The sequence below is a fragment of the Balaenoptera physalus genome (genome assembly GCF_965194825.1).
Source record: "Balaenoptera physalus genome assembly, chromosome: 20".
Taxonomy (NCBI): Eukaryota; Metazoa; Chordata; class Mammalia; order Artiodactyla; family Balaenopteridae; genus Balaenoptera; species Balaenoptera physalus.
Window position 1 is genome coordinate 24,863,688 of NC_138901.1, and position 25,364 is coordinate 24,889,051.

Genomic DNA, 25,364 nt, shown 5'->3' on the forward strand with positions numbered 1-25,364 from the left:
AACCTTCCCCAGCCACAAACCACATCCCTCAACAGTCAGTTTACTGCTAGGAAAATAAATCCCAAGTGCATTACCTATTAGCAGCAGGTCAGTGGCACCATTCTGTACTCAAATGAGAGCTCCTAGGTGAAACAGACTTGAGCAGAGAACATGCTTTATTGAGGAGTAGATATAGAACAGCACATTCTACCACATGTGGGGAAGGATTAGCTTCTGTAAAAGGCCTTTACCCCTTAAGAAAACCCCCAGTGAAGTTGCTTTTGGATAAATTTTAACAGTGACACTGAAACTGGCAGGGAGCTGCCACTGAACATGCTTAAAATTAGCTCCCCCCAACCCACAGTGAATATAAGTAGTGTACAAAGATGACAAGAGAAAGGCACAAATGACCAGAGTTGGGATTGTGGTGAGGGTTCCACATGAAGACAGCGGTGTTGTAGGAGACCAAGTTGGAAAGGGTGACATGTCATACATCAAAAGCTGCCCCAAGATAGCAGGTTATAATGGGCTAGAGAGAAATTAGAGGGAGCATCTCTTCCTTCACTTAAACACCACCAAAAATAGGAGACCAGAGAATGGGGAGATGGTGGTAAATCCCAAAAAGGAAATGGAGGAGGAGTTCTTGGAAGGGCATAAGCACTTCAGTCTTAGAGGGAGGGTGAGGCACTGCTGAAAAGGGAAGCAAACCTTGGCAGGGGTGGCCATTATGCCTTGCTGAGTCATGGGCTGAGACACGGAAGTCATTTTCAATCACTTCTCCAAGGATGTTCAGACAAAAGCAGTGTAACTTATGTGGAAGTATAGGTATGCTATATCAGACTGATACTGGTGAAAAGGTTTCTGCAGTATAATTAACCATTTAACATGCAGCATGAAAGGGAGAACTGGAAATTATTTTGGCACCTGCAAACGTAAAGACGGGCAGGGAGTAAAGAGAAGAAAACATTTACTACTGGGCACTTTCTGGTGAGGCAAAAAGTAGCATTCCATTCCCTTCCACCAAGACGTTGCCCACTGCCCACAGGTGAACTCAAATCCAAATACAGAATCACCACTTCTCAATTCTTTTCTCCATCTCATTCAGATAATGTGCTGTAACCAAGACGAATCCCTGCAAGTCTTCAAAAGTATTTGGCTCTGGTCAGCCTGATACTGATCAAAAACAGGTCTTTCAGTAAAAATGGAGGAAAAAACTTAAAGTGAGATGAAATCCAAAGGGAAGAGACCCCTCCCAGGACACACACACACTCAGAAGCGTTACCTCTTCCCCGCCTGCCCCTCCGAGAACACAGGTAAGGAGTAACTGGGAAGGTCCTGGTGGCGGTAACCGTAGTTGGTGGTCTGGTGACTGGGCAGCAAGAAGAAGCACTATTACAAAGTTTAGAAGACACGACACAACCTCATGGGGCCAGAGGAGAGAACCAGTGACTGGACAGGTACAGTACCAAAACAGAACACCTTGGGTCAGTGCTACGAGGGATCTGCACGCAAGTCTAATACAGATCCCATCCAGGCAACCTCACTGAGGCCGAAACAACAGTTCCTCAGAACCAGCGTCTGCAGTGTACACGAAGGTCGGAGCCAGGACAGTCCTGAGGGGGATGGCCTTCCCAAAGGATACTGTACTTGCCAATCACAAGAGCAACAGAAATGACAGACAGATCCCTAGGGTACGGATTCCTACTGCTGGGGTTCGCTGGCTCGGAGTAACCGGTCACTTTAAGTGCCCTTGGGAGGGGTCCATTTTAAACAGCTTGGATCCATGGTTTTATTGGAGTTGGATCTTTTGGCCTCTTTGGCTATCCACTCATCAATCAGGTCCTGAGGGAGAACAATGGGAAAAATTATTATATACATTCAACTTATACATGTTTATAAGTGGATTCCAAAATGATTATTAGCAAAGAAGAAATGGCCAAAGATTTAATAATATACTAAGGTGTGAGACAGGTATATAAAAAAAAATTATCTTTTGATTTACCTAGTGCTCTCCTACCTAATCCATTTCTTCCTACTATGCCCTCGGTAAGACCTGAAAATCATTATTCATCTTCCATCATTAAACGTTATAAGTCAACTTAAAAAAATTTTAAATTGGCATGAGTTGCGATGGCATTTGTTAAAGGAATTTAAAACCACTCCCACAGGACCTGGAGTTTATGAAGATTCTCCTCCACAGATAGGCACTCTTCATCCCATCTAAGAAAATCATCAAAGGAGAGAAGTATGACTGTGCAACATAAAGCTGCTTAACTGGAGCTGCTTACACGTCTGTCATTCAAATCTGAGACGGGAGCTTAAGATAAGCCTAACAATGAGACCAAGTAAAGGATGCAGAGTCAGACTCCTTTACGAAAGGAAGGTTACCTGTAAGGTGTGAAGGCCCCACTTTGCTCTGCTAGGCCTCAAGGGACATTAAGCAATGAGCAAGAGGCTGATAGTAACTTTACCTGTCTCTTCAAAACTAGGTGTTTTCCTTTCCAGTATTTGAGCATCTGAAGGGCTTGCAGAGTGCTGACAATGTCCACAGGATTCACAGCTGTCTCCTGGCTAATTTCTGAAACAGAAGAGCTACTGAGAACTTGGCCAAAATGCAGACACCACCCCCGCCCCGCCCCACCAAGGCCCCCTTTCCCTTGGAGGAAATCTAGACGCAGACTCCAAATGTTTGGAATCTTCACTACTTGACCCAAGCTGTTCAGAAGAAATTTACAAAGCACTCATTTGACCAGTTAAAATTAACTACAGAAGACGGATATTACAGCAGGAAACCACTTGGCCCCTATAGAAATCAAGGTCAAAGACAGACCAAACTAAATTCTTCCATCCTCACATAAATATTCAGGGATGTCAGAAGTTCCTGTGTGTGCCAAAAGACTTGAAGTTTTTCTTCTTTCTTGACTTTTGTTGAGAATTAAAGTGTCAGCAACCTGAGATTTGAGATGCAATAACGTATGCCTGAATAAAACCTATCTATAAAACACATTTTCTCTGTAAGAAACCAAATCATATAACCAGTTCCAAGAAACCAAATCATATAACCAGTCCCAAGGGCCAAACACTCTGGAATCCTGCGGCACCTTTAGTGAGTGGTCCACATTAGTGGGTCTTCTGCTCTCATATTCAGATGAAACACAGAATGGGGCATTTTCTTTGCAGGTTACAAAGCATGAACAGGGCCAAATAGAAAAGTCAGACTATTCAGTGGAGCTAACATCTTGAGGAACAACCATTTTCTAAGAGTCAAAAACCAACCTTTGATAGAAATCTCTTTGCCTTGGAAATTATGCAGGTAACGAAGAAGCACTTCTTTCCAGTAACTGCGGTAGCTTATGAGCCCCAGATCTGAGAGTGGACGCTCTGGGGAGCCAACTTTTTCTTCCACTTTGGAAAGCAAATAACCTGCCAGGGAACAATACAGATACTGTGTCTCACCCTAGTAAGAACAATGTACCAACATGGAAAAAGATTTAAGGAGCAGAGTCTGCTTTGCAATATCAATTAGGGTTCAGTCATTTAATGCAATACTATGTTGGCTGCCTTTGTACAAACAAAAGGGGATGAATGTGTATTTACATTTACTTCTAATAGACATTAAAAAAACTCTGGAAGGCTTCACTAGAAACTTATCAACGGTTATCTGTAGGTATGTGTTAAGAACACGGTAGATAAGGAATTCCCTGGCAGTCCAGTGGTTAGGACTCAGCATTTTCACTGCCTGGGGCCTGGGTTCGATCCCTGGCCGGGGAACTAAGATCCCACAAGCCGAGTGGCGCAGCCAAAAAAAAAAAAGCCGAAAAGCAAAAACAAAAACAAAAACAAAAAACAGGGTAGATGGGAACAGAGATTGGGAAGCCATTTCACTATACAGCTATTAATCTTTTTCAAATTTTTGAACTTTAAGAATGGGTTATCTCAGTACTGCCTATGAAATATTGGTGGGGGGCGGGGAGGGGAACGGGGATGGATACTATCTGAATTTCACTAAGTCGCTAGTTTTAACATCTAAACGTCTAACTTTCAACACCATGGGGATGCAGTCAGCAAGATTCATACCCCAGGAAACTCTACTGGATAATTAACCTGCTTTCTTCAACAAATAAATAGCAAAGAAAAAAAAGAAAGAGATGGAGTGGGAACTTTTAGACTAAAAGTGATTTATAAGCTACATCTATCAATCCCAATATCAGTTCTATCTGGATTTGAGTAAAAACAATTTTTTTTAAAAGAACAAAATCACAAAATAAGGAAAATTTGAATAGTATAATTTATGACATTAAGGAATTTTTTGGTTTTTTGGTATTTTTTAAGTATAACAGACCTTATTCTTTTAGAGATGCCAAAATAGTTGAGGGTGGGACTATAGGTAAAACAAGATTGGCCATAAAATGGTAATCATTACAGGGGAGTTTATTATACTATTATGCTACTTTTGTATATGTTTGAAAATTTCCACAAAGTTAAGTTTATAAAATAGGTGCTACCTATTCAAAGATATACAATCCCCTCACACCCTTAGTGGATTATGCCGTTTCCTGATTCATCTCTTACCAGATGGCTTAAAAAGAAAAAGGATCATAAAGCTGTTTCTAAGAATTCTAATTTGACTAAAATATGTCATGTTACAGTGAATATCGAATAAAGCACGGCTGAATCTCATTATTTACAGTAGTTATATTCTACAAAGTCACAGTGAACACTGAATTAGCAAATATTGAACCACTGCTCTTAGGGGAGATACAGGGTTAGGTTCCTGTGGGCTGCTGGTCACATTTTTGTCAACCAATCAATACATAGCCTCGTTTTATGTGCTTTTGTTTAAAAATACCTATTTAATACATATCGTTGATTCACTAACAGTGAACTAACAGCCAACAGCACAATAATGTACGCCTGAATAAAACCTATCTATAAAACACACTTTCTCTGTAAGGCACATCACAGCCTTCCTAGACAGTACTTCAGCACTACGCTTAGGGACCATTTAAAATCAGCAACAGTGAATTCCCTGGCGGTCCAGTAGTTGGGACTCCACGCTTTCACTGCCAAGGGCCCAGGTTCAATCCCTTATCAGGGAACTAAGATCCCACAAGCTGTGCGGCGCGGCCAAAAAAAAAAAAGGAAAAGAAAATCAGTAACGGAAAGCACAAAAATATGGGGACTTCCCTGGTGGTCCAGTGGTTAAGACTCCACGCTCCCAATGCAGGGGGCCCAGGTTTTGATTCCTGGTCAGGGAACTAGATCCCGCATGCATGCCGCAACTAAAGGTCCCGCACACCACAACGAAGATCTCGCACGAGGCAACGAAGATCCCACACAACTAAGACCTGGTGCAGCCACATAAATAAAGATTAAAAAAAAAGGCACAAAAATATGAATGACATGGTACTAATAGACCATGAAAAGGACACTTGCTTAAACACAGAGAGCCGAAACAAGGCACCTTGTTTAACCTCATCTGGGAATGCATGGTGACTTTTTTTTTTGGCTGACATGGGCATGTTGGTTGATTTTGGGCTTATGAATAAATTTTAACGAGTAGGCAAATTCCCAAATACAGAATCCATGATTAATAAGACGACTGCCTCTAGACAAAAGCTTACAAAACTAAAATTCCTAACACCCAAGAACAAATTTGAAGCCTTATGCATGTATGTGCTGTTCATAAGTCTCAAACTGGGGTAATCCTAAAGAGCTTACTTTACTATCCTCTATATCTCCTACCGATAGGTACCAACTCAGGGTCCTGTATTCATTTGAGTGTTCAATGTGTATCAGGCCAACTGACAATGTTCAGATTTCTTCCACTTACTCATTCACTTAATACCAGTGTAATTCCACTACGTGCCAGGAATTGTATAGACAGATCACAGGACAAAAAGACAAACAACAATATTCACATGGTCCCCGCTTGTGGAACTTATGACTTTCCTGTTTCACTTACTGAAATCAATGAGCATCTTGCCATAGCCCTGTCTCATGTACTGAGGCATGGTAAGGATACAGGATACATTGTAGTTGAGGAATGAATTCTTTTCCTAAAATCAAGAGCAAACAGATGAGCGGGTCATGAGAATCTGGAACCAAAGGTGTCAGCAGTCCCACAGATACAAAACAAGGTTGCTTGCAAAATATATGCTAACTAGTCCTGAGGAGTGGCTGTCAGGCTCACAGCTGGTACATCCACACCCTTTATGATGATCCCAGGGTTTCCCTAGCTCTAAGATTTCCAGTCTCATCTTAAGGGGGCTGACTATGGGTTCCTTACAGGCACAGAGCAAGGCAAGAAGGTTTAGAACGCTGAGTCAGTCTAGAGCAGCCCTCTTTAAAAGCAGTATTTCAAAAGACTGTTGCCTACTGGAGAAGGGAGGGAATCCAAACAGTAAGTCCCCATTCTGGAAAGGGGTCAAAACACAATTAAATCACATATTGCACGATTCCATTTATGTGAAATGTCCAGAACAGGCAAACTTATAGACAGTGGGGCTGGGAGGGAATCAGTGGAAATGAGGAGTGACTACTTATGGGTATGGGGTTTCTTATTAGGGTAACAAAAACTGATTGTGGTGACTGCCAGGTGGTTGCACAACTCTGTGAATATGCTAAAAACCACTACACCATACAATTTAAATGAGTGAATTGTATGGTAGGGGAATTATATTTCAATAAAGTTGTTATATTAAAAAGTCATAAGCAAAATCTGGCCTTGAGTCTTTAAAGGCACAGTGGCGTTATCAACTGAAGGAGCCCAGCTAGAAAACCAGGCAAAAGGAACGTATTCCTGGTTTTAAGCTAATAACACAGAGGAGAGCAAAGCCAGGAGAGTTGGCTGGCTTGACTACAAGATGTGGGCTTGTGGGTTAGTAGGCAGGGCCCTGGCCAGTAATTAATGGGCAGCTTCAATCCACAAGTCCAGAAATGAATAAATCAGAAGCTTTTAATAAAGAATTGCACATTTTCATTGAATAATCTTTGATACGTGTATTTCCACCCACCCCCCCGCCACCCTTTAAGAGAAGGGCTGTCATCATTGCCCAGGGAACTGCCTCTTTCCGTCAGTGATCTGAGTCACCATATGCCAACATCAATCACCCTGCTCTGGTCATCAGCTTCTTAATCTCCAGATCCTGCTGACCTTGGAAAAATATCCAATCAGGTGACAACCAGTGTTGTCTGCTTCTGTCATAACATAGAACAGGAAGGGCTCCACATCATAATATAATGTCTTGTGGTCCAGAAAAAGCTTGGCCAACAGGCACAGGTTTTGGCAGTAGATCTGGAAGTAGAGAAACAACGTTTATGTGTGGGTCAGTGATTCTTATACTTATCAGATAAAGGCCTAAAATTTAAAGATCATACCATTATTGTTAATGAAGCAGAAATTGTGTATTTTGGCCAATAGAAGAGTTCTATCTTCTTTACAAGATGAAATGGAGATAAAACAAATTTCTGAAACCTGTGAATGTACAACACTATCACCCCTTTTTCTGATGTCAGCACTTTTTACCTTGTTTTTCTTGCCATCCACTTCAAACACAGAGATTGAACCTTTGCGATATATCTCATCTCCGGGTGGGTGTTTCCACACACACTTAGCCTGCAAGAGAATGGAATTCACATCAGAGAAACAAACCTTCCCAGTAAGACTGCTGCTCAAAAGGGAAAAGGAATCACAGGTCAAATTTAGTTAGCTGAGATGGACAGTTGGACAAACTTGAGAACATACAGCAAAACAGATTTTCTTTTTAGTGAAACAAATAAAGGCTTCTAAAGTCACTGCAATATATTTATGGTATTTTTATAGCAGTTTGGAACAGGTTTTCTGGATTATATTCTGGCACTGTTCCAACCCAGGAGATTAAAATCATCTACCACGTAAAAGCAAGATAAATAAAAAAAAATGCCCTAGCTTATTATAAAATGCCTTGTGCCAACAGGAAATTCTTAAGCAGCTTATTTCCAGCAGCTGAGAGTTGCTAAGTAAAGGTACTCTCACCTTTATCAGAAACTTCTCATTACCACCTAAACCATTATGGTCTTCTTTTTTTCAGATTAGAAAACAGACCCAGTGATAAAAACCATGCACCCCTCTCCAAGTGTTCACTTTGTTATACTATAATGAAATAGGAGCATGTCCTTCTGTGGCTTAAAAAAAAAAAAAAAAAAAAAAAAAGGCAAGGAAGCCAGGTTGAGCAGCAGGAAGCAGGGGGAGCGGAGGGGGGAGGAAGACAGGACAACGGACACTGACCTGGCCACAAGGGGGCACAAGGTACTCCTTTCCTCACCCTCAATTGCTAATAGATTTAATGCAGCCGGGAAGCCACTGCTGTAAATAGGTGAATTTTTAAAAGGTTTTATGTAAAATACTTTTAAAAATATCATTTAAAAGGCATATGTATATGGAATATTTTTTTATTAAATTTTATTGTGACTCTTGGTCAACTCAAGAATCATGCCCCAATTTGTCACATGTAAGGCCACATATTCAGTAACTGGTCTTGTTTCAAGAAAGCTCCACCTGTAGTTTGTTCCTATCTCCACACCTTAACTCATGTTGGCTTTTCCCAACAATAAGCAAACTAACAACAATTATCTGTTCAGAAACAGAAGCCAAACTGTTGGCCAAATGGCCAAAGAAAGCCCATTTCTGTGATTATGCCTAAAGCAATAGGAATCTTCAGAGGTGTGAATTAAAATAGGTTTTTATTTCCTGAAATTCAATTTTTATAACTCATATAATACAGTAGAGAACCTCAAATATTCAGAATGTTTACTTGATCCTCAGATTTATCTAGGCCCTTTGTTTTCTCCCCCTACTACTATTTCTTGCCTTTTAGCTACTTCCTTGGTTAGTGCCACTAAATAAACAGAAACAAAAAGAAAAAGGGCATAAATAGTAAGCAGTTCATATCAATAAAAATACCAGTCTTTCACATAGCAAACCCTAAATTAGGTTATCTCCATGGTCTTCAGTCATGGAGTCCAGTCCTCACTCATCACCCACCTGCCCTCCCTCCCCCTCCCCCCTCCCCACATCCTTCCCCACCCAGTCTAGTGGGCTGGAGTCTAGAGGGCTTAATTAGCAGTGGCAGTTCTGGGCCACTACATACTCCAGAGTTGGGAACACAAAAAAGCGGTTATCACCAAACTGGGGAGAAGAGTGTTATGACAGAAATCATAGGAAGTCTGGGTTATAGATTCTCAGCATGTGGAAATCCTGGGAAATAAAGACGGAAGGGGAAGGGAAAAGAGACACCCTAAAAGGCCTAAGAGCCACAATTACATTGTGACTATGGAAATAAGCAAAAAGATAGGTTTCCCCACCTGACAGACTAATCTCCACCTCTGACCCTTCCCCAACCCTGCTCCATGGCAGAAATTCCCTTTAAGACAAGACTTTTCATTCCATAACTAGGGAAAGAAAAATGGCTTAAAACTGCAAAATACCTAGTGAGCACATTTGTCAACAATAAAATCAGATTCAAGTGTTTATTCCATTTTCACAGGAATAAGACCGTTCAGAAACCAGAAAACACTAAGCAACTCAAGGGAGAGGCTGACCTAAGGACCCACTCTGTTAATTTCGTAATTTGTCTTTCTTAAGCAAGTGTTCATTTAACACACATTTATGGGGCATTAACTGCCCATGCTAGCTGCTAGGGATACAAAAGGTTAGTCGCGTCCCAGTTCTGTCTAATGAAGGTCTATCTAATGAAGTCCATTTATTTTCATCTAGTTGAGACACAGAAAAGCTGTGGGCAGAGGTAATTCATATCCCAAGGGAGAAACAGACAAGAGCAGGCAGCAAGAAAAAAGACAGGGAGATGAGTATGACAGGATGTGGTTAAGGGCCACCCAGGCTTGCCACAGGCTGTATATCCCGACTCTGAAATGTGGCTTTCAATTTCCTGTGCCTTCGTCCCATTTCTGTGGACCACTTAGAGGTGCTTAGATAGATGTCTAAATCTAGAGATCCCATAGCTTATCACCACCATGGTCATGGACCCCCAAACAACTTACCATGTGTCGGCGGAGTATTGTTTGGCTCTTCATGTATTTTAAACAGAATTCACACATGTAAAGACGTCCCAGTCGTGCATATTCCTCAGGATAGGGAGAATGGTACCACGTATCAAGCTCATAGCGACCAAAAGCAATTGTTTTAATCATGTTGCTCCCCTCTGTGATTTGGCCTTGCAGCCTTAACTTCTCCTATTGTAGACAAGAAATTAAGTCCAAGGAGGATTAGAATTGATCATTTCTGTAGTTTTAAGCTGTGTGCACGCCACCATGCTAGGTTATGAGAAAAAAAAAATATCACATTTGGCTTCTATCTCATGAGAAACTTGCACTGAAGAGAACTACAGGAGCACAGATAACCAGAACCACGAAGCTTATAGAAAATGTACTATCTGCACTGCCCAGAGCACAGATCTCAATAGTGGCTTTTCTCTGCTCCCTACCACACTTTGGGCCTCATCTCCTGAACATCAGAACAAGTCCTCGGTAAAGTTTTATTTTTACCAGCCAGAACCAAACTGAATTATAAAAGGCAATCTATCACAAATACTCCCTACACCTTTACGAAACATTCTAAAACTAAACAAAAGATTCTCTAGAATGTGCTTTACATATCTGCAGCTTTTATAAAGCTGCGAGGATCTGCATGACATACACCCATGGCAGCCATCTTCTCAACTTAGGTCCTTTAAAAAATATTTTTGAAAGAGGGATGATGCTTTAATTCTGGAATCTAAAGCTAGAAAGTAGAAGATCTTTTTGGATGCCTGTCCCCACTCAGCGGCTATGAGTTGGCTACAGAAATAATTCTGAATAACCAGGTAAAGAGTTGTGAAAAGCTGGCCTAGGAAATGCTCTGTTCCAGGGTAGGATAGAGAAAACCAGCAGCAGCAACCCAGCCTAGCCAAGGGCAGCTATCAAACCCTGCCTCCCACATAACTTCCAACAAGTCTATTCGAGAATTTTTAAATAAAGTATTCAATATAATATTTTTAAAGAGGAAGATGAAATTCACTTTACAAGCTAAATTTCCTTGAAGACATTTAATTCATTAAATCCGAGGTAAACTCAATCACAATTTTCTTTTTTTTGGCCGCACCGTGCATCATGAGGAATCTTAGTTCCCAGATTAGGGATCAAACCCATGCCCCCTGCAGTGGAAGCACTGAGTCTTAACCACTAGACCACCAGGGAAGACCCCTCAATCACAATTTTCTTAAAGCAAAATTGTTGAAAATTCTGCCTAGGGAATCAAAACTAAATGGTAACTATAAATAAAAATCAGAAGAGGAAACCATCTTAATACATGAAACTAGGCTGTGTCAAAGAATAATTCTAAAATATCTGACAACAACTGTGTCCATTATTCCTTTTCACCATTCTTTTTATTCTTTTATAGCTGTAATGAAGGGCTGAGGCAACCCTGCAAAGGGGAGTTTCTGTTTCGGTTAAGAGGACAACAGAGAGGGGTTATCTCCCAGTCTACAGGTTCTCGGAATTGCAAATTACCCACCTCACACAAAGGGATACCTGTTGTTTTACCCAGCTAACCACCTCCACCAAACAGGTCCTTCCAGGAGTTGAGGTGGGGAGGAAAAACTTTAAGGGACAAGGGAAGGGAGGAGGGGTAATTAATTTTAAATATGAATGGGAAGGAAGAAATTCTCAAATAAGGATGGCTGGGGGAAGGGGAAAGAGTCAACCAGCAAGGTATATTTAATCCCCATCAAACTGACTGCTCATCATTTTTCTTGGCAGTTCCAAGTGCCCCTCCCAAGTGGTCCTCAGCTTGGAGGTTTTACTACTCACCAGATCCTCTGAAGCCCGGGCTTGTGCTCTTCGGAAAAGATCCAAGTCATACTCGCTAGTCAGGTTTTCCAAAAGAGGTTCCCGAGTGTTCCCATAGGTCTGCCTGTGTTCCTAGGAAAATAACCAGAGCGTGATACTCTCTGCTTCTAAGAACTTAATCTATTGCATTTCAATGGATGCCAACCAGAGGGCCAAGAACAACCGTAAGCTATTTATTTAGTGCCCACTATTTGCTAGGCATTATACTAGGCACTAGGGATTGAGTAGAAAATAAACTATTTATCAGACAGGTTAATTCCAGAAGACACCCACTACCCACCCTAGTGAACCTGGAAAGGAAATGCTCTTATAATCTCTCCAAAAGTGAGTTTCATTCTTTGGAACTCTATGCTTCCATTTCTTTCTCTGAAAATGTGCGTGACAATACAAAGAAATAAAATATAACAAACCCAAAGGCACTACCAATTCCTAGAATCCTGAGATCTGGAAGGAACCTTGGTGGATACTCCCCATTTAAAAACAAAACCAAATAAAAACTAGAATCTCTAAGCCTTCGAGTCTAAGATTTTAGACTGAATAAAATCTGCAGGTAGGAAGGGGCAGTTGGACTAAGCAGTCTTTTGTAAACTCTTTCACTTGAACTGCTGCAGCACCCACCACTACACGATCCACCAAAGGTACCGTAATGCTCCCACTTTAGAACTCCAGCCCAAGTGCACTGGAAAAAAGGCTGGCCTCTGAGAAATGTTTTACTCAATATTAAGCAAGAACAAGGGACAGAACAGACAGAGAAAATTAGAATCATAGAAATAATCCAGTTTTAAATAAGTAACAAATCTTACCATGGCAGTCACTACACAAATATCCTTTCACAAGAAATTCCACACGGGAAACTTGGCTTTTAACCTTTGATTCTAGCCCTTCCCACTCTGTCCTAGACTCCACCTCCTACCCAGAGAATAGAAGATAATGGTTGTTTAGAGGAGCAGATGGCTCATCCCAGGAAGAACTCAGCAGACTTCGTTCATATATTATCATATGAAGAAACCACCCACCAGCATCTTTACCCCTATTAAAATTTCTTCCGCTTAATCTGGCCCCATCTGATGGATATCTTTTTAAATTTGGGCTGTTATCTAATACTTGGGTTTTAAGTATAAGTTATTTCTTCTAGTTTCATGAATTTTTTTTAAAAAGCTTTAAAAAATCCTATCCAGCATTTTTACCAGGAAGGTTCAGTCTAAATTACCTAGCCCAAACTAGTGGAAAGCAAATGTAAGGTAAATTTCAGCTTTTACTTCAGACACTCTCTCTACCTGTATGATTCTGGGAAAATTACCTCTCTAAATCTCAGTTTCCCATCTATAAAACAGGTGAAATACCATCCATCTTTGTAACAAAGATTATGGGAGCAACATAACCACAGTGCCTACCTAGCACATAAGCACTCAATAAATGGTATTATCGTATTATTACACCTCTACCCAACTTGTAGATAAAAAAACTGAACAAGACAGAGGGGAAGCATACAACTTCCCCCCAACAGCCCACTTCTAGAGCCTTCCCTCTCTCTACAAACCCAGCACAGTCTGGAGCAGGTGTCTAGCTACAAACTCACCCCACAGCCTCCACACATCTCAAACTGGACCATCTCCATTTACTCGTAAGGGTATCATTTTTAAGACAGTGATGACTACCACAAAAGCAAATACATAGTTGGGCATATTTCTGTCTTAATGAAGTCATGCTAAGTATTCACAAACTATACTTTTAATAATCTATTCTAATGACTAAAGAAACAAAGAGTCCAACTCCATGGAAAAATAAAAATACACATCAGAAGAAGATGCCAAAACGTTAACAGTGGTTTATATCTGGGAGGGTGATTTTTTTTTTTAATTTTTCCTTCCTATAGTTGGTATTTTCAAAGTAAACGCTATGAAGATATTTATAATAAATCTTTACTTAAAAATTAATATTTTGTGCAAAAAATTTTTGGAAGAATTTTTAATAAAATGGGGAAATCAGCTTAAGATAGGTAAATGAAAACACAGAATTAAAAGCTGTACTTATAGTAATATCCAAACTATGTAAATAAGGCATTGTAAAAAGCTAGAAAGTTATATCCCAAAATGCTAGCTGTGGTTATTTTTACGTAATAGGATTAGTGTTTATTTCTGAATACTTTCCTTAATTGTTCTATATTTTTTATTACAAACGTGCACTACTTTTAAAACTAGAAAAATAAATTAAAATACTACAAAAAGACCTATTATACAATGTATCACCCAATTAATACCTTTTATCATGTAGGTATTCTATTCTTCCATTAAAGGAAATGCACTACTGCTTAGCTTGAATATTCTTCCTTACACAGACATCTCCAACATCATGAAATTTGTTCGAGCGGGTAAATTTAACCCTTTAAACCTAAAGTGAGGTTTACAAACTAAAAGGATTCAATTTTTTTTCATCTAAATTCTAACAGTATTTTGTTTTTCGAGGACTCCCAGTTCCACTCGTATTGGGGAAGTATATATAGTGAATTCTAACTGCCAGCGAAGAGTCCTGTTACTTACAGAGCACACCGAATGGCAAATGTGAAAAGCAGAATCTCAGTAACCAAAAGGAATCAAATGTGATAGCAAGAGTTCATGGTAATTAAATATTTAACTTTTTCTCACCATATATTTCTCTTTCTGTTCTTTGCTCAGCCCAGAATTTCTTTTCTTCCTAAGTTCAGCAACCTTTTCCTTATATCGCAACTGCCTCTCTGTTGGTGCCTAAAAAGAAGGAGAAAATTGAGGTTAGCTAGAAAACTCATTATGTAATTAAGTTTCTAAATGAAAGTAACATACACCAAAGACGGGGTGGGGGACGCCAGATGCGTTACGGGCACCCTGTGAATACTGCGGTAATTTTAAAACTCCAAATGGGGTTCCCTCATCACCTAGAACACTACCCTGTCAGTTAATACGAGCTCAGGAAATGTATAATATTTTAATATTAATCCAAACAGAATATAAACTAAGGATGGAAGCAACAGGAATAAAAGATCATTTCAATTCAATAGGCATTTATTGAATGCTTACAGTTTTCCAAGTACTGATACGAAAATGAATAAAAATTTAAAAACTGATTTAGAATCCAAGATAGACAATGAAGACAAGTGTAGAGTGCTTTCACCTGCCAAGCACTGGGAACAGGTACTTTACATGCATAATTTAGCTGACTACACTGCCAGGTAGGTATTATTCAAGGAAATAAAGTTTAGGGAGGTTAGCTGACCTGCCCAAGACCACACAGCTAGAGTAACACAATCGCCGTATTCAAATCCAGATCTGTTTGGCTCCAAAGTCAAACTTCTCCCTAATCACCATGTCTCCTCTGCTATCCACTTATAATCTAACCACAGAAACAGACATCCATATGATGAGCTATGGGTATATAATATGTGCCAAAGGCTAAACTAACAATCTGAGAATACTGCAAATAGGAATACATGCGGAAGAAATTCATTAATGGTAGAAGATTTGGGAAGAATTCCTACAACAGCTAAGAGTTGCACAAGGCCTTGAAGGAGCAACACAATCTCTTCTTGGTATAAGTATAGAGTTCTAGGGAGAAAAACAGCAAGAGAAAGACCAAAGGCATTCAGCGGGGAACAAGGAATTAAATTTAATCAATGGGCATGAATGTTCAGAGGCAGAAAGATTAGAGCGAAGCACCATCTTGGAATCCAACAGAAAAGAGAAGTAGAAGAAAACTGACATAAACAACAAGCGTCAAATGCTAAGGAAGTCACTGGTGACATTGGAAACATACCACCAGAGCAGAGGGGCCTGAAAGTAAATTATAATGGGTTAGAAAGTGGATGCAAATAAGGAAATAGAGCAGCAAGTATAATCTTTCAAATAATCAAGATTACCTATTATTACTAATATTATTATTATTCTAGGTAGCATGATTCCTTCTTTCATGAGGTAGAAGTTTTTTTCTTGAAAATTCACTATTTGGAAAAAGTACGATTCTAAGTTTATGACCGAAGACCCGTTATCCAGACACAGCATAGAAAACGAGGCATGGATATACCTAAAGACCATTACAGGGCAGAGGAGATCCAAGACTTGGCTCTCAAACTGTAAATGGCCAGAGCTTTAACAAGGCCCGTACCTGGTGCCTGGTTGCATGCCTGTTGTTGTCATCTTGCCTGTGGGACAGCATCCTTTCTTCTATCTGCTTATCCCGGCTCTGTGCTCTCACCTGCAACCATCAACAACGTCAATCAATCCACCTGCCTCTAAGACTATGTTTACTTAAAAGTGCAAGAATACAACAGTAATCCCTTGAATTTACACTGTACTTTTACTTTCAAAGGGTCTTCGCATTTATTATCACAATCTCTATAAGAAATAGATAAGGCAAGCTTCACATTCTGTTTTCTCAGCCATTATCCGAGAATCAGAGAAGTGAAATAATTACAGCTAGGTGGTGGTAAAGCTAAGATTTTAAGTAAGTCTGATGACTCTGAGCCTCTGTACTCTTTCCATTGTGCAACAGTATGTGTGAGGAAGTGCAAGAACAGAGTAAAGAAGTACAAAGAAAAGGTTAGATACTTGGGATCAAGTCTACAGAGAAACTTAACTCTGTAGTTATGACCTTAGACAAATCACATTAGCTCTCCAGGTCTCAGATTCATCTTCTGGGCAGCGAGGACTCATATCCAACTCCCCATTCCACATCAACACTAAAACTCAGCACGGTCGAAACAGAGTGACTGACACCCTCCCACAGATCTGCTCCACCCCAAATCTTCCCTGTAGCAATAAATAGCAACACTTTCTCAACAACTGATCAGGTCAAAAACTTGAACGTCACGCTTGATTGTTCTCTTTCTCTCCCACCTCACAATGAATTCATCAGCAACTCTATCAGGCTGCCCCCGTCCAAAACATATCCTGAGTCCAACCAATTCTGACCATCTCCACTGACGATGACACTAGACCAGGCCACCATCTACTGCCTAAGCCTCAGACACAGCCTGTCTACCCTGTGTCAACTCCTGCCCCCTCCAGTCCACTCTCCACATACCAGCAAGCTGTGATTTTTAAACAGTGTTTATGATATTACACCACGCCTCTGTTAAAGCCCTCCGAATGCCTCCCACGGCCGTCAGAACAAAAGCATACTCCTTTCGCCAAGGCCTACAGGTCCTTCATGATATGGATCCTGCTTCTTCATCTCCCATCACGTTCCAGCCACACTGGCCTACTTTCCACCCTTCAAATGCAACCATTTATCCCTGTCTCACGGCCTTTGTGTTTGCCCATCCTTCTACTCAGGACCTAGACACAACTAACTGCCTCTTTGCCGTCACCCATGACTCAGATAAAATGTCTTTCTCCACAGCCCAAGCAAAAGCAGTGCCATACCCTGTCACCCCCAAAACAGTCACTCTCTGTTTCCCGTTTCATTTCTCAGAACATTACCACTACACGAAATTCTTAATTGCTTACTAATTTTATATGTTGATTTTGCCTTCCTCCATGAAAATGTAAACTCATTGAATTCAGTCTTTTGACTGAATAAAAATGGTAATATCACTGATTGCAATCATTTACTGGAAAACTCAGAGTAATTCTGTACATGCAAGTACTTTAAAAACTCTGGGGTTTTTAGTAAATGTGAGGAATTAGCCTAATCTTTCCATTTGGGATTCTAAATGTAATAAAAACATGTATCTTTCAGAAATTCTCCTGATCCTCACAAGCACATGGTCCAGTAGTAAAGACGGATTATGCTGAGCCTGATTCCCCTTGTAAAAAAGAGCACAAAAGAGGAAAGTTGAAGAAATGCGTTCCTTTTTTCAGAATTTTCTTCCCCACACTGAAAATTTTCTTTTTCTTTTTTAAAAAATAAATTGCTTAAGGCAACATGTTCATACTGCTATTAGCCAACAATTTAAAAAGTTATACCTTAAGAAGACTTTTATGTAAAACCATCCATAGTATCAGATCGTTATATTTAAAGACAAGTGGTAACGGACAAGTCTCAAAAACCAGAGATCACAGTTATTTTCAGAGAAAGAAGCATCTAATGCCTTGTCAGCTTCTGATGCAGATGTTGGAAGAGCTGCTCCTGTTTTGCTCTGGTCTCACACTGATGGGAAGATAATGGGAAGACCTACCACTTCTACAGAGAGCAGAAGAAACGGCCTTGCTTATGTGAGAGATTTGGGATGAAGGAAGATAAGAGTAAGTATCCACAACCTCAAAATCCACGTAAGCGTTGAAAGTATGCTACTTTGCTGAAAGACTAAACACAACACAGAACGAAACTTTCCCTCCTGTGGTCTACTTGTAAATAAGAGAACACATTCCTGTATCAGGGAGAATTAATGTTACCTGGGGAATCTCATTTTTCTCAGGAGGAAACTGGCCCAAACAGGAATAAACCTGTTATCCTGGCCTTCTTAGCAAAATAACAACCACAAAAACAACAATTAATACTTTGGTCTAACCAACTTGGGTAACCTGTCCAAATACTACCTGAGCAATGCATTTAATTAGTAACATTTTCAACTCCTGCTTGCCCATAAGTAGTTTCTTGGTTCCTCCTTGGTAGCAACAACCCATACAGAAACATACAAAACAGGATCTTAGGCTCTACTCCTAAATCCATTATTCCAAATCCCAAAGGTTATTTAGAACTATATTTTTCAAGAATGTAAGACAAGAATTAGCCAAGAGTAGGTGTGATTGAGAGTAACAAAACGAAAAGTATTCCACAGAAACAGACAAAGAAAGAGGAAAAGAATTTTGAAAAACTTTTAAAAAGCAAAATGTCCTCATAGATTTATAAGAAGGGAAACTAATGCATAAATATTGAGATCACATATTTATGCAAATTATTCCTTATGGAAAAGGTCCCTAGCAATCTTTGAAGATAATTTTCAACAGAAAATATCAAAGCACTTAGAGGATGATGTTCCAAATATTCCATAGATAATCTCATTGTTAATTTCTCTCAAAACACTCATTACGTAGAATAATTCATTTGTCCGTTGTTTTTTTTTAAAACACAGTTGTTTTTTATAATGTTTCCTCCACTAGAATGTAAGAACATGGACCTTGCCCATTTTGTTCACACTGTATCCCTACTGTTTAGCAAAGTGCCTGGCAAATGGTAAGCACTCAATAAGTATATGTTGAATAAATGACAATACAATTACCTTGCATTCATCAGCTGAGAGGTTATGATAAAGAGGGCATCCTGATATAGAGAAATGTCTCTCGTGTTTTCCTGTAAGGTGTCCTGTTAAAGGAGGAAAAAACTTAATCTCAAGATGAAAGATTTAAGCTTGTAAAGTCATATTTTTCTCTACCTTCCTCTACCTTTTTTTACGGTATCATTTTATCACATATATGTCTGATTACAGATTAAATCCATCAAAGGTAAGTACCGTTAGGGACATAACTTGCACCCACAATAAATTCTTTTCTTCCACAGGTTGGACCTAGCATCTTTGAACACATTTGCATATATTCAGTATAAATTATAGTTCCTTCTTTTCTGATAATTATTTCTCAAATTCCAAAATGTCATTAAGCCCATAAACTTATTTAAAAGGCACAAAGTTGGGCTTCCCTGGTGGCGCAGTGGTTAAGAATCCGCCTGCCAATGCAGAGGACGCGGGTTTGAGCCCTGGTCCGGGAAGATCCCACATGCCGCAGAGCAACTGAGCCCGTGTGCCACAACTACTGAAGCCCGCGCACCTAGAGCCTGTGCTCCGCAATGAGAAGCCACTGCAATGAGAAGCTCGCATACCACAACGAAGAGTAGCCCCTGCCCACCGCAACTAGAGAAAGCCCGTGCGCAGCAACGAAGACCCAATGCAGCCAAAAATAAATAAAATAAACAAATTTAAATAAATAAATAAAAGGCACAAAGTTACAAGCAAGAATATTTTCTTTTGGTGGAATTTAACTTTCCTATGCTAAATTGATCAAGTCATATGTAAAGTAAGTACTTTCCTTTCTGTTATGCAATGTTATCCAATCTGAATTGAACTTTTTTTTTGGCTGTGTTGGGTCTTCGTTGCTGTGCGCGGGCTTTCTCTACTTGCAGCGAGCAGGAGCTGCTCTTCATCGCAGTGCACGGGCTTCTCATTGCGGTGGCTTCTCTTCTGTGGAAAATGGGCTCTAGGCACGCGGGCTTCAGTAGTTGTGGCATGTGAGCTCAGTAGCTGTGGCTCTCAGGCTCTAGAGCGCAGGCTCAGTAGTTGTGGCACACGGGCTTAGATGCTCCGCGGCATGTGGGATACTCCCGGACCAGGGCTCGAACCTGTGTCCCCTGCATTGGCAGGTGGATTCTTAACCACTGTGCCGTCAGGGAAGTCCTTTTTTAAAAATAAATTTATTTATTTATTTATTTTTGGCTGCGTTGGGTCTTCATTGCTGCACACGGGCTTTCTCTAGTTGTGGCAAGTGGGGGCTACTCTTCGTTGCGGTGCACGGGCTTCTCATTGCGGGGGGCTTCTCTTGTTGTGGAGCACAGGCTCTAGGTGTGCGGGCTTCAACAGTTGCAGCACACAGGCTCAGTAGTTGTGACTTGCGGGCTCTAGAGCACAGGCTCAGTAGATGTGGCGCACGGGCTTAGTTGCTCCACGGCATGTGGGATCTTCCTGGACCAGGGCTCGAACCCGTGTCCCCTGCAATGGCAGGCGGATTCTCAACCACTGCGCCACCAGGGAAGCCCCTGAACTTCTTTCAAAAATCAAAAGAAACTTATGAAAAATGGAGAAGGAAGTGGCCTTTTCTATCATATAAGGAAACATACCTTGATAATTTTGGACCAGATTAAATATATTCATTCTTTTGGAGGGGTGGCTGGTTTTGTTTAAAGATTTAGCCTTCTTCTATAATCAAACTTTTATATTATTCATTCATTCATTTATTTATAAAATACATAATCAAACTTTTAAACAGGCAGTTTGCACAAGGCCCTCTTAAGAAGGGAAGATGAAGATATTAGGAAAAACAATACAGAAAGCTCATTTTATCTAAAGGGGTATCTCTTCATTTTTCTATTTCTCATGTGGTTTGTGAAAATACACAGAGAACTGATTATTTCATTTTTATATGTCCCTTCAATCAAAAGGTTTATCAAACACCTAAGATTGAGAGGGATGGTGAGCCAAGGCTAATTAGATAAAAAGATAAATTAGCTAAGCTAAATTGCAAATCTACAAAAACCTTTATCTTTCTTGGGGTAAAGGAGACATTTAAAAGGGATTTAAAAATTATACAAGATTTACAGAGTAAGCTTTAAAGGGTAAAAACAGGGAATCCCTGGTGGCCCAGTGGTCAGGGCTCCATGCTCTCACTGCCAAGGGCCTGGGTTTGATCTCTGGTCGCAGAACTAAGATCCCACAAGCCTTGCAGCGCAACCAAAAAATAAATAAATAAAGGGTAAAAACAGTCCAAGTACTGGGGGAGAGGGGAGTTAATATATGATATGCAGGCTGCCATTTCTCCAGGACTATATTATTTAAAACGTTATCTTAGAGATCCACACATTTATCTTAGACACAAAAAACTACCCTCACTGATCAAACACTATGTACAAAATGTAAAGTATCACTGCTATAGCAAGCTTTTTAGATACTACGCATCTATAACTTCTGAATAAATTACTCAAGTTTGTTTTATTTTATAATATGTAAACTACAACCAATATGTCTATATTAAAAGTTTAAAAATGGTAGCTGTTCTGTTGACCTAGCAATTCCACTGCTATGAATTTATCCAACAGATTTTCTAGAAAGACACCAAAATACATACATACAAGGCTATCAATTACAGTACTGTTCAAAATAGCTTTAAGAAAAAAAAGTTAAAATATGAGAAACAATATAAATGTCAATCAATACAGGGCAATTTAAATAATTTCTGAACTTTCAACATAATGGAATTCTCTATATCCTTTAAACAGATGGACCTGTGAGTGCCAATAAGTAAAATACCTAAGATGTCAAACTACTGTATATTTTCCTTTTTATAAATAACAAAAAAAGAAATACATGTACATATACACGTGTGCTACATGTATAGAAACTTATCAGCATTCATAAAAAACTACCAATAGTAGTTTTATATCTAGGGCATGGTTCTGGGGATATGAGTGAAGGAGAACTTTTACTTAGCACTCAAGACCTCCTGTAGGGTTTTAATTTTTCAAAAGCACATCCTACTTTCATATCAAAATTACCAAAAAAAAAAAAAAGTTAACAACACTGTTTTGCCTCAGATGAAGAGTGGAACAGGATCCAGAATAATTCTGGAAGCTCAGGTTCATACTTTTCAAACTTTGCCAATACATTAAAACCAAAAGTCAAAGTAACCTTTCCTGTGATGCAACAGATTTATATTTACCCTCTGGTCTACCACATTAAGGGTGCTGAGTCCAGGGCATAAATAACACAGAATCAGTCCCCCACTCTAACCTCATTCTGGTCTGTCTCCTCCTCCCCATTCTGGTCTATCTGCTCCAGGCATATTGGCCCCTAAAGTATTCCTCAAAGGGACGTCCCTGGCGGTCCAGTGGTTAAGACTCCGTGCTCCCAGTGCAGAGGGCACGGGTTGATCCCTGGTCAGGAAACTAAGACCCTGCATGCTGCACAGCGCAGCACCCCCCACCCCACCAAAAAAAAATACTCCTCAAAGTGGTTAAGCATTCTCCTGCCCCAGACCCTGTGCACTTGCTGTTCCCTCTACCCATAATGCTTATCCCCCAGATACTCAAAAGGTTCACTCTCTCACTTATCTCAGGTTTCTGCTCAAATATCAGCGTATCAGAGTGGCTTTCCCAACTCACACACGCTTGTGTGTATGTGCGGTATCCTACCCTTCACAGCACACATCTCCAGTTGATGTATTGCACATCTGTTTTGCCTTCCCCAGTTAGACTATAAGCTACATGAGTGTAGGGAATTTGACATGTTCACAACTCCACCCACAGAATTTAAAACAGTCAATCAGTATTGAATGACTGATTACACATAGTTCATAAAATAAAAGTAACAATCTAAGGATGCGTGGATAGCAACAAGCAGAGCTGAGGAAAACTCCTTCTTCTGCTGTGTGGCAACGAGACCCTCTTACCGTCTGAAAGCACATTAGCTATATCTTGTACTAGTGTTTATATACTGTCTATTCTTAGTTTTTCATTATTTATCTCAAGGAAATTGATTTAGGCCTGAAACAACTACCTTGAGTAACAACTGGTATAGTGTTCACGGGAACTTTTGCTTTATTTATGCATTTTGATGGCTTGAAATTACCTAAGAAACTGCTGCTAAGAACAGGAAAGGATCCAAATAAATAAAATACTAGGGAAAATGTACTGGTGGTCTGCAAAGCAGCAACTTACTCCGTTCTACTTTTTTTCTAAACCTGGTGGCCACATTCAAAGGCTAAATTTTTTTTTTTTAATTTATTTATTTTTGGCTGTGTTGGGTCTTCGTTGCGGTCTGTGTGCTTCTCATTGTGGCGGCTTCTCTTGCTGCGGAGCACAGGCTGTAGGCATGCGGGCTTCAGTAGTTGTGGCACATGGGCTCTGCAGTTGTGGCTCGCGGGCTCTAGAGTGCAGGCTCAGTATTTGTGGAGCACAGGCTTAGGTGCTCTGCGGCATGTGGGATCTTCCCGGACCAGGGCTCAAACCCGTGTCCCCTGAATTGGCAGGCGGATTCTTAACCACTGCGCCACCAGGGAAGTCCCCCAAAGCTAAATCTGTAGATAGAAAGAGAGGCCCCTTATCTTCCAATCAGCACCTTTCAACTCTAGACAAAAGCTTAGCCCAACATTTGCACCTAATCTCACTTAAGGAGCACAAATAAGGTTTTTAAACCATTACTAGAATCCCTCAGTAAGGGGGAAAAATAAGTCATAAGAAAACAATGAAATATTCATCTATCTGTGAAGAAATGCTTATCTAGTTTATACTTACTAAAGCACACAAAGCCACAAGACCTAAAACTACAGAAGTCACAAAAGGCCAGGGTCTCATCTGTACTCCTTACCTTCAGAGCCTCTTGACCAAAAAAAATCTGTTTCTCTCATTTCCTTAATAGCTATAGCCACACAACCATTATTCACCACTAACTTACAGTCTATTAGTCCTCAGTAAGCTTGAACTATGCACCGCACAATGAGATATTTAGAGATAACTGGTTTTCTGTTTTGTTTTCGCTGGAAAAATGAGAGTATTTTTCTCTTGGAAAAGCTCTCAATAAACTGAATGGCCCATCACAGTTAATTTCCTTGTAACCAAATCTGTTACTATGGATAAGAGTCCAAGAAGCAGAGATGCTTTTTTGTTTTTGGCTGCGTTGGGTCTTCATTGCTTCGCGCGGGCTTTCTCTAGATGCAGAGAGTGGGGGCTACTCTTCGTTGTGGTGCGCGGGCTTCTCATTGCGATGGCTTCTCTTGTTGCAGAGCACGGGCTCTATGCACGCAGGCTTCGGCAGTTGCGGCTCGCAGGCTCTAGAGCGCAGGCTCAGTAGTTGTGGCGCACGGGCTTAGGTGCTCCGCGGCATGTGGGATCTTCCCGGACCAGGGCTGCAACCTGTGTCCCCTGCAATGGCGGGCGGATTCTTAACCACTGCGCCCCTAGGGAAGTCCCAGAGATGCTTTTATTCAAGCGGGCAATTCAGAGTTATTCTGAGGCATGATCACTGAAGAGCCTAAGAAGCTAAGTCGCAATGGAACACTAAACATTTCTGGGTGATCCTAATTCCAGAGGGAGAGAGAACCACATAACACAGGGTGTCATGAGGCTTGGGCACACTTACCTAGGGAGTTACAGCCTGGTGTAGGACACTTCATATTGAAATTGTAGCTTTCATGGAAGCGGCGGCGCTTGGGGCGATGAGAGAGATCACTGCCCGAGTCCTTCAAGGACATGTCCTTGGCAATGCTCTCATCGTGAGAAACGTTGGGGCTGGAGATGTCTATATCAGACTCAGAAGAAGGGGCGTTTCCAGTTGGCGTTCGAGGTGGAGACTCATCATGATCAGCTGTATTTTTAGTTTCTAAAGTAAAAGCAATTGGTAGAACTCATGAATGGGGTTTATTTTATTTAAAGGGTTATTATATTCAGAAGAGCTTATGGGCTTTCCAAGATCCTCTTTCTACGATTTAACCAGTAACTTCTAGACACTTATCTGCCATAAAACTGAATAGAAAATGAAGAGAAACTAATAACTAATAACTAATCATTCCTCTTTTGCAACTTTAAATCCTGACTAAAATTCCATTTGGAGTTTACCTAATGCATTTTACTTATCTGTGTTTCTCCCAAGCCCCAAATCATGGGTAATCAAAACTGGATGGGAATAAATCTTTAAAAAACATTACCACCCCACTCTCCTTCCAGGAGATACACAGGATGGAAGGTAAATGAAAATAGTTCTGGATGACACTGAACAGACTTGGTGTGAGAGTGTGAATGGACCTGACTAACTCTAAATCAGGGGT

General features: G+C 40.4%; 1 protein-coding gene across 4 annotated transcripts in view; it reads right to left on the minus strand.

Annotated features, from left to right (window-relative positions):
- Positions 1-137: 137 nt before the first annotated feature.
- The window catches only part of KAT7 (lysine acetyltransferase 7), a 31,522-nt gene continuing 6,295 nt past the window's right edge, over positions 138-25,364 (minus strand). The window contains exons 4-15 of one of the 4 annotated variants that reach the window (XM_082441729.1): positions 24,680-24,919; positions 19,061-19,143; positions 16,003-16,092; positions 14,514-14,612; positions 11,830-11,940; positions 10,021-10,212; positions 7,508-7,597; positions 7,136-7,276; positions 5,945-6,038; positions 3,256-3,402; positions 2,451-2,557; positions 138-1,821 (exon numbers count right to left, since the gene is read on the minus strand). In XM_082441729.1, coding sequence (XP_082297855.1) covers positions 1,720-1,821; positions 2,451-2,557; positions 3,256-3,402; positions 5,945-6,038; positions 7,136-7,276; positions 7,508-7,597; positions 10,021-10,212; positions 11,830-11,940; positions 14,514-14,612; positions 16,003-16,092; positions 19,061-19,143; positions 24,680-24,919 — 1,496 coding nt within the window. In that variant the 3' untranslated portion in view covers positions 138-1,719. The remainder of the gene's footprint in view (positions 1,822-2,450; positions 2,558-3,255; positions 3,403-5,944; positions 6,039-7,135; positions 7,277-7,507; positions 7,598-10,020; positions 10,213-11,829; positions 11,941-14,513; positions 14,613-16,002; positions 16,093-19,060; positions 19,144-24,679; positions 24,920-25,364) is intronic. The other 3 variants (XM_082441730.1, XM_082441731.1, XM_082441732.1) reach the window with 3 other exon arrangements.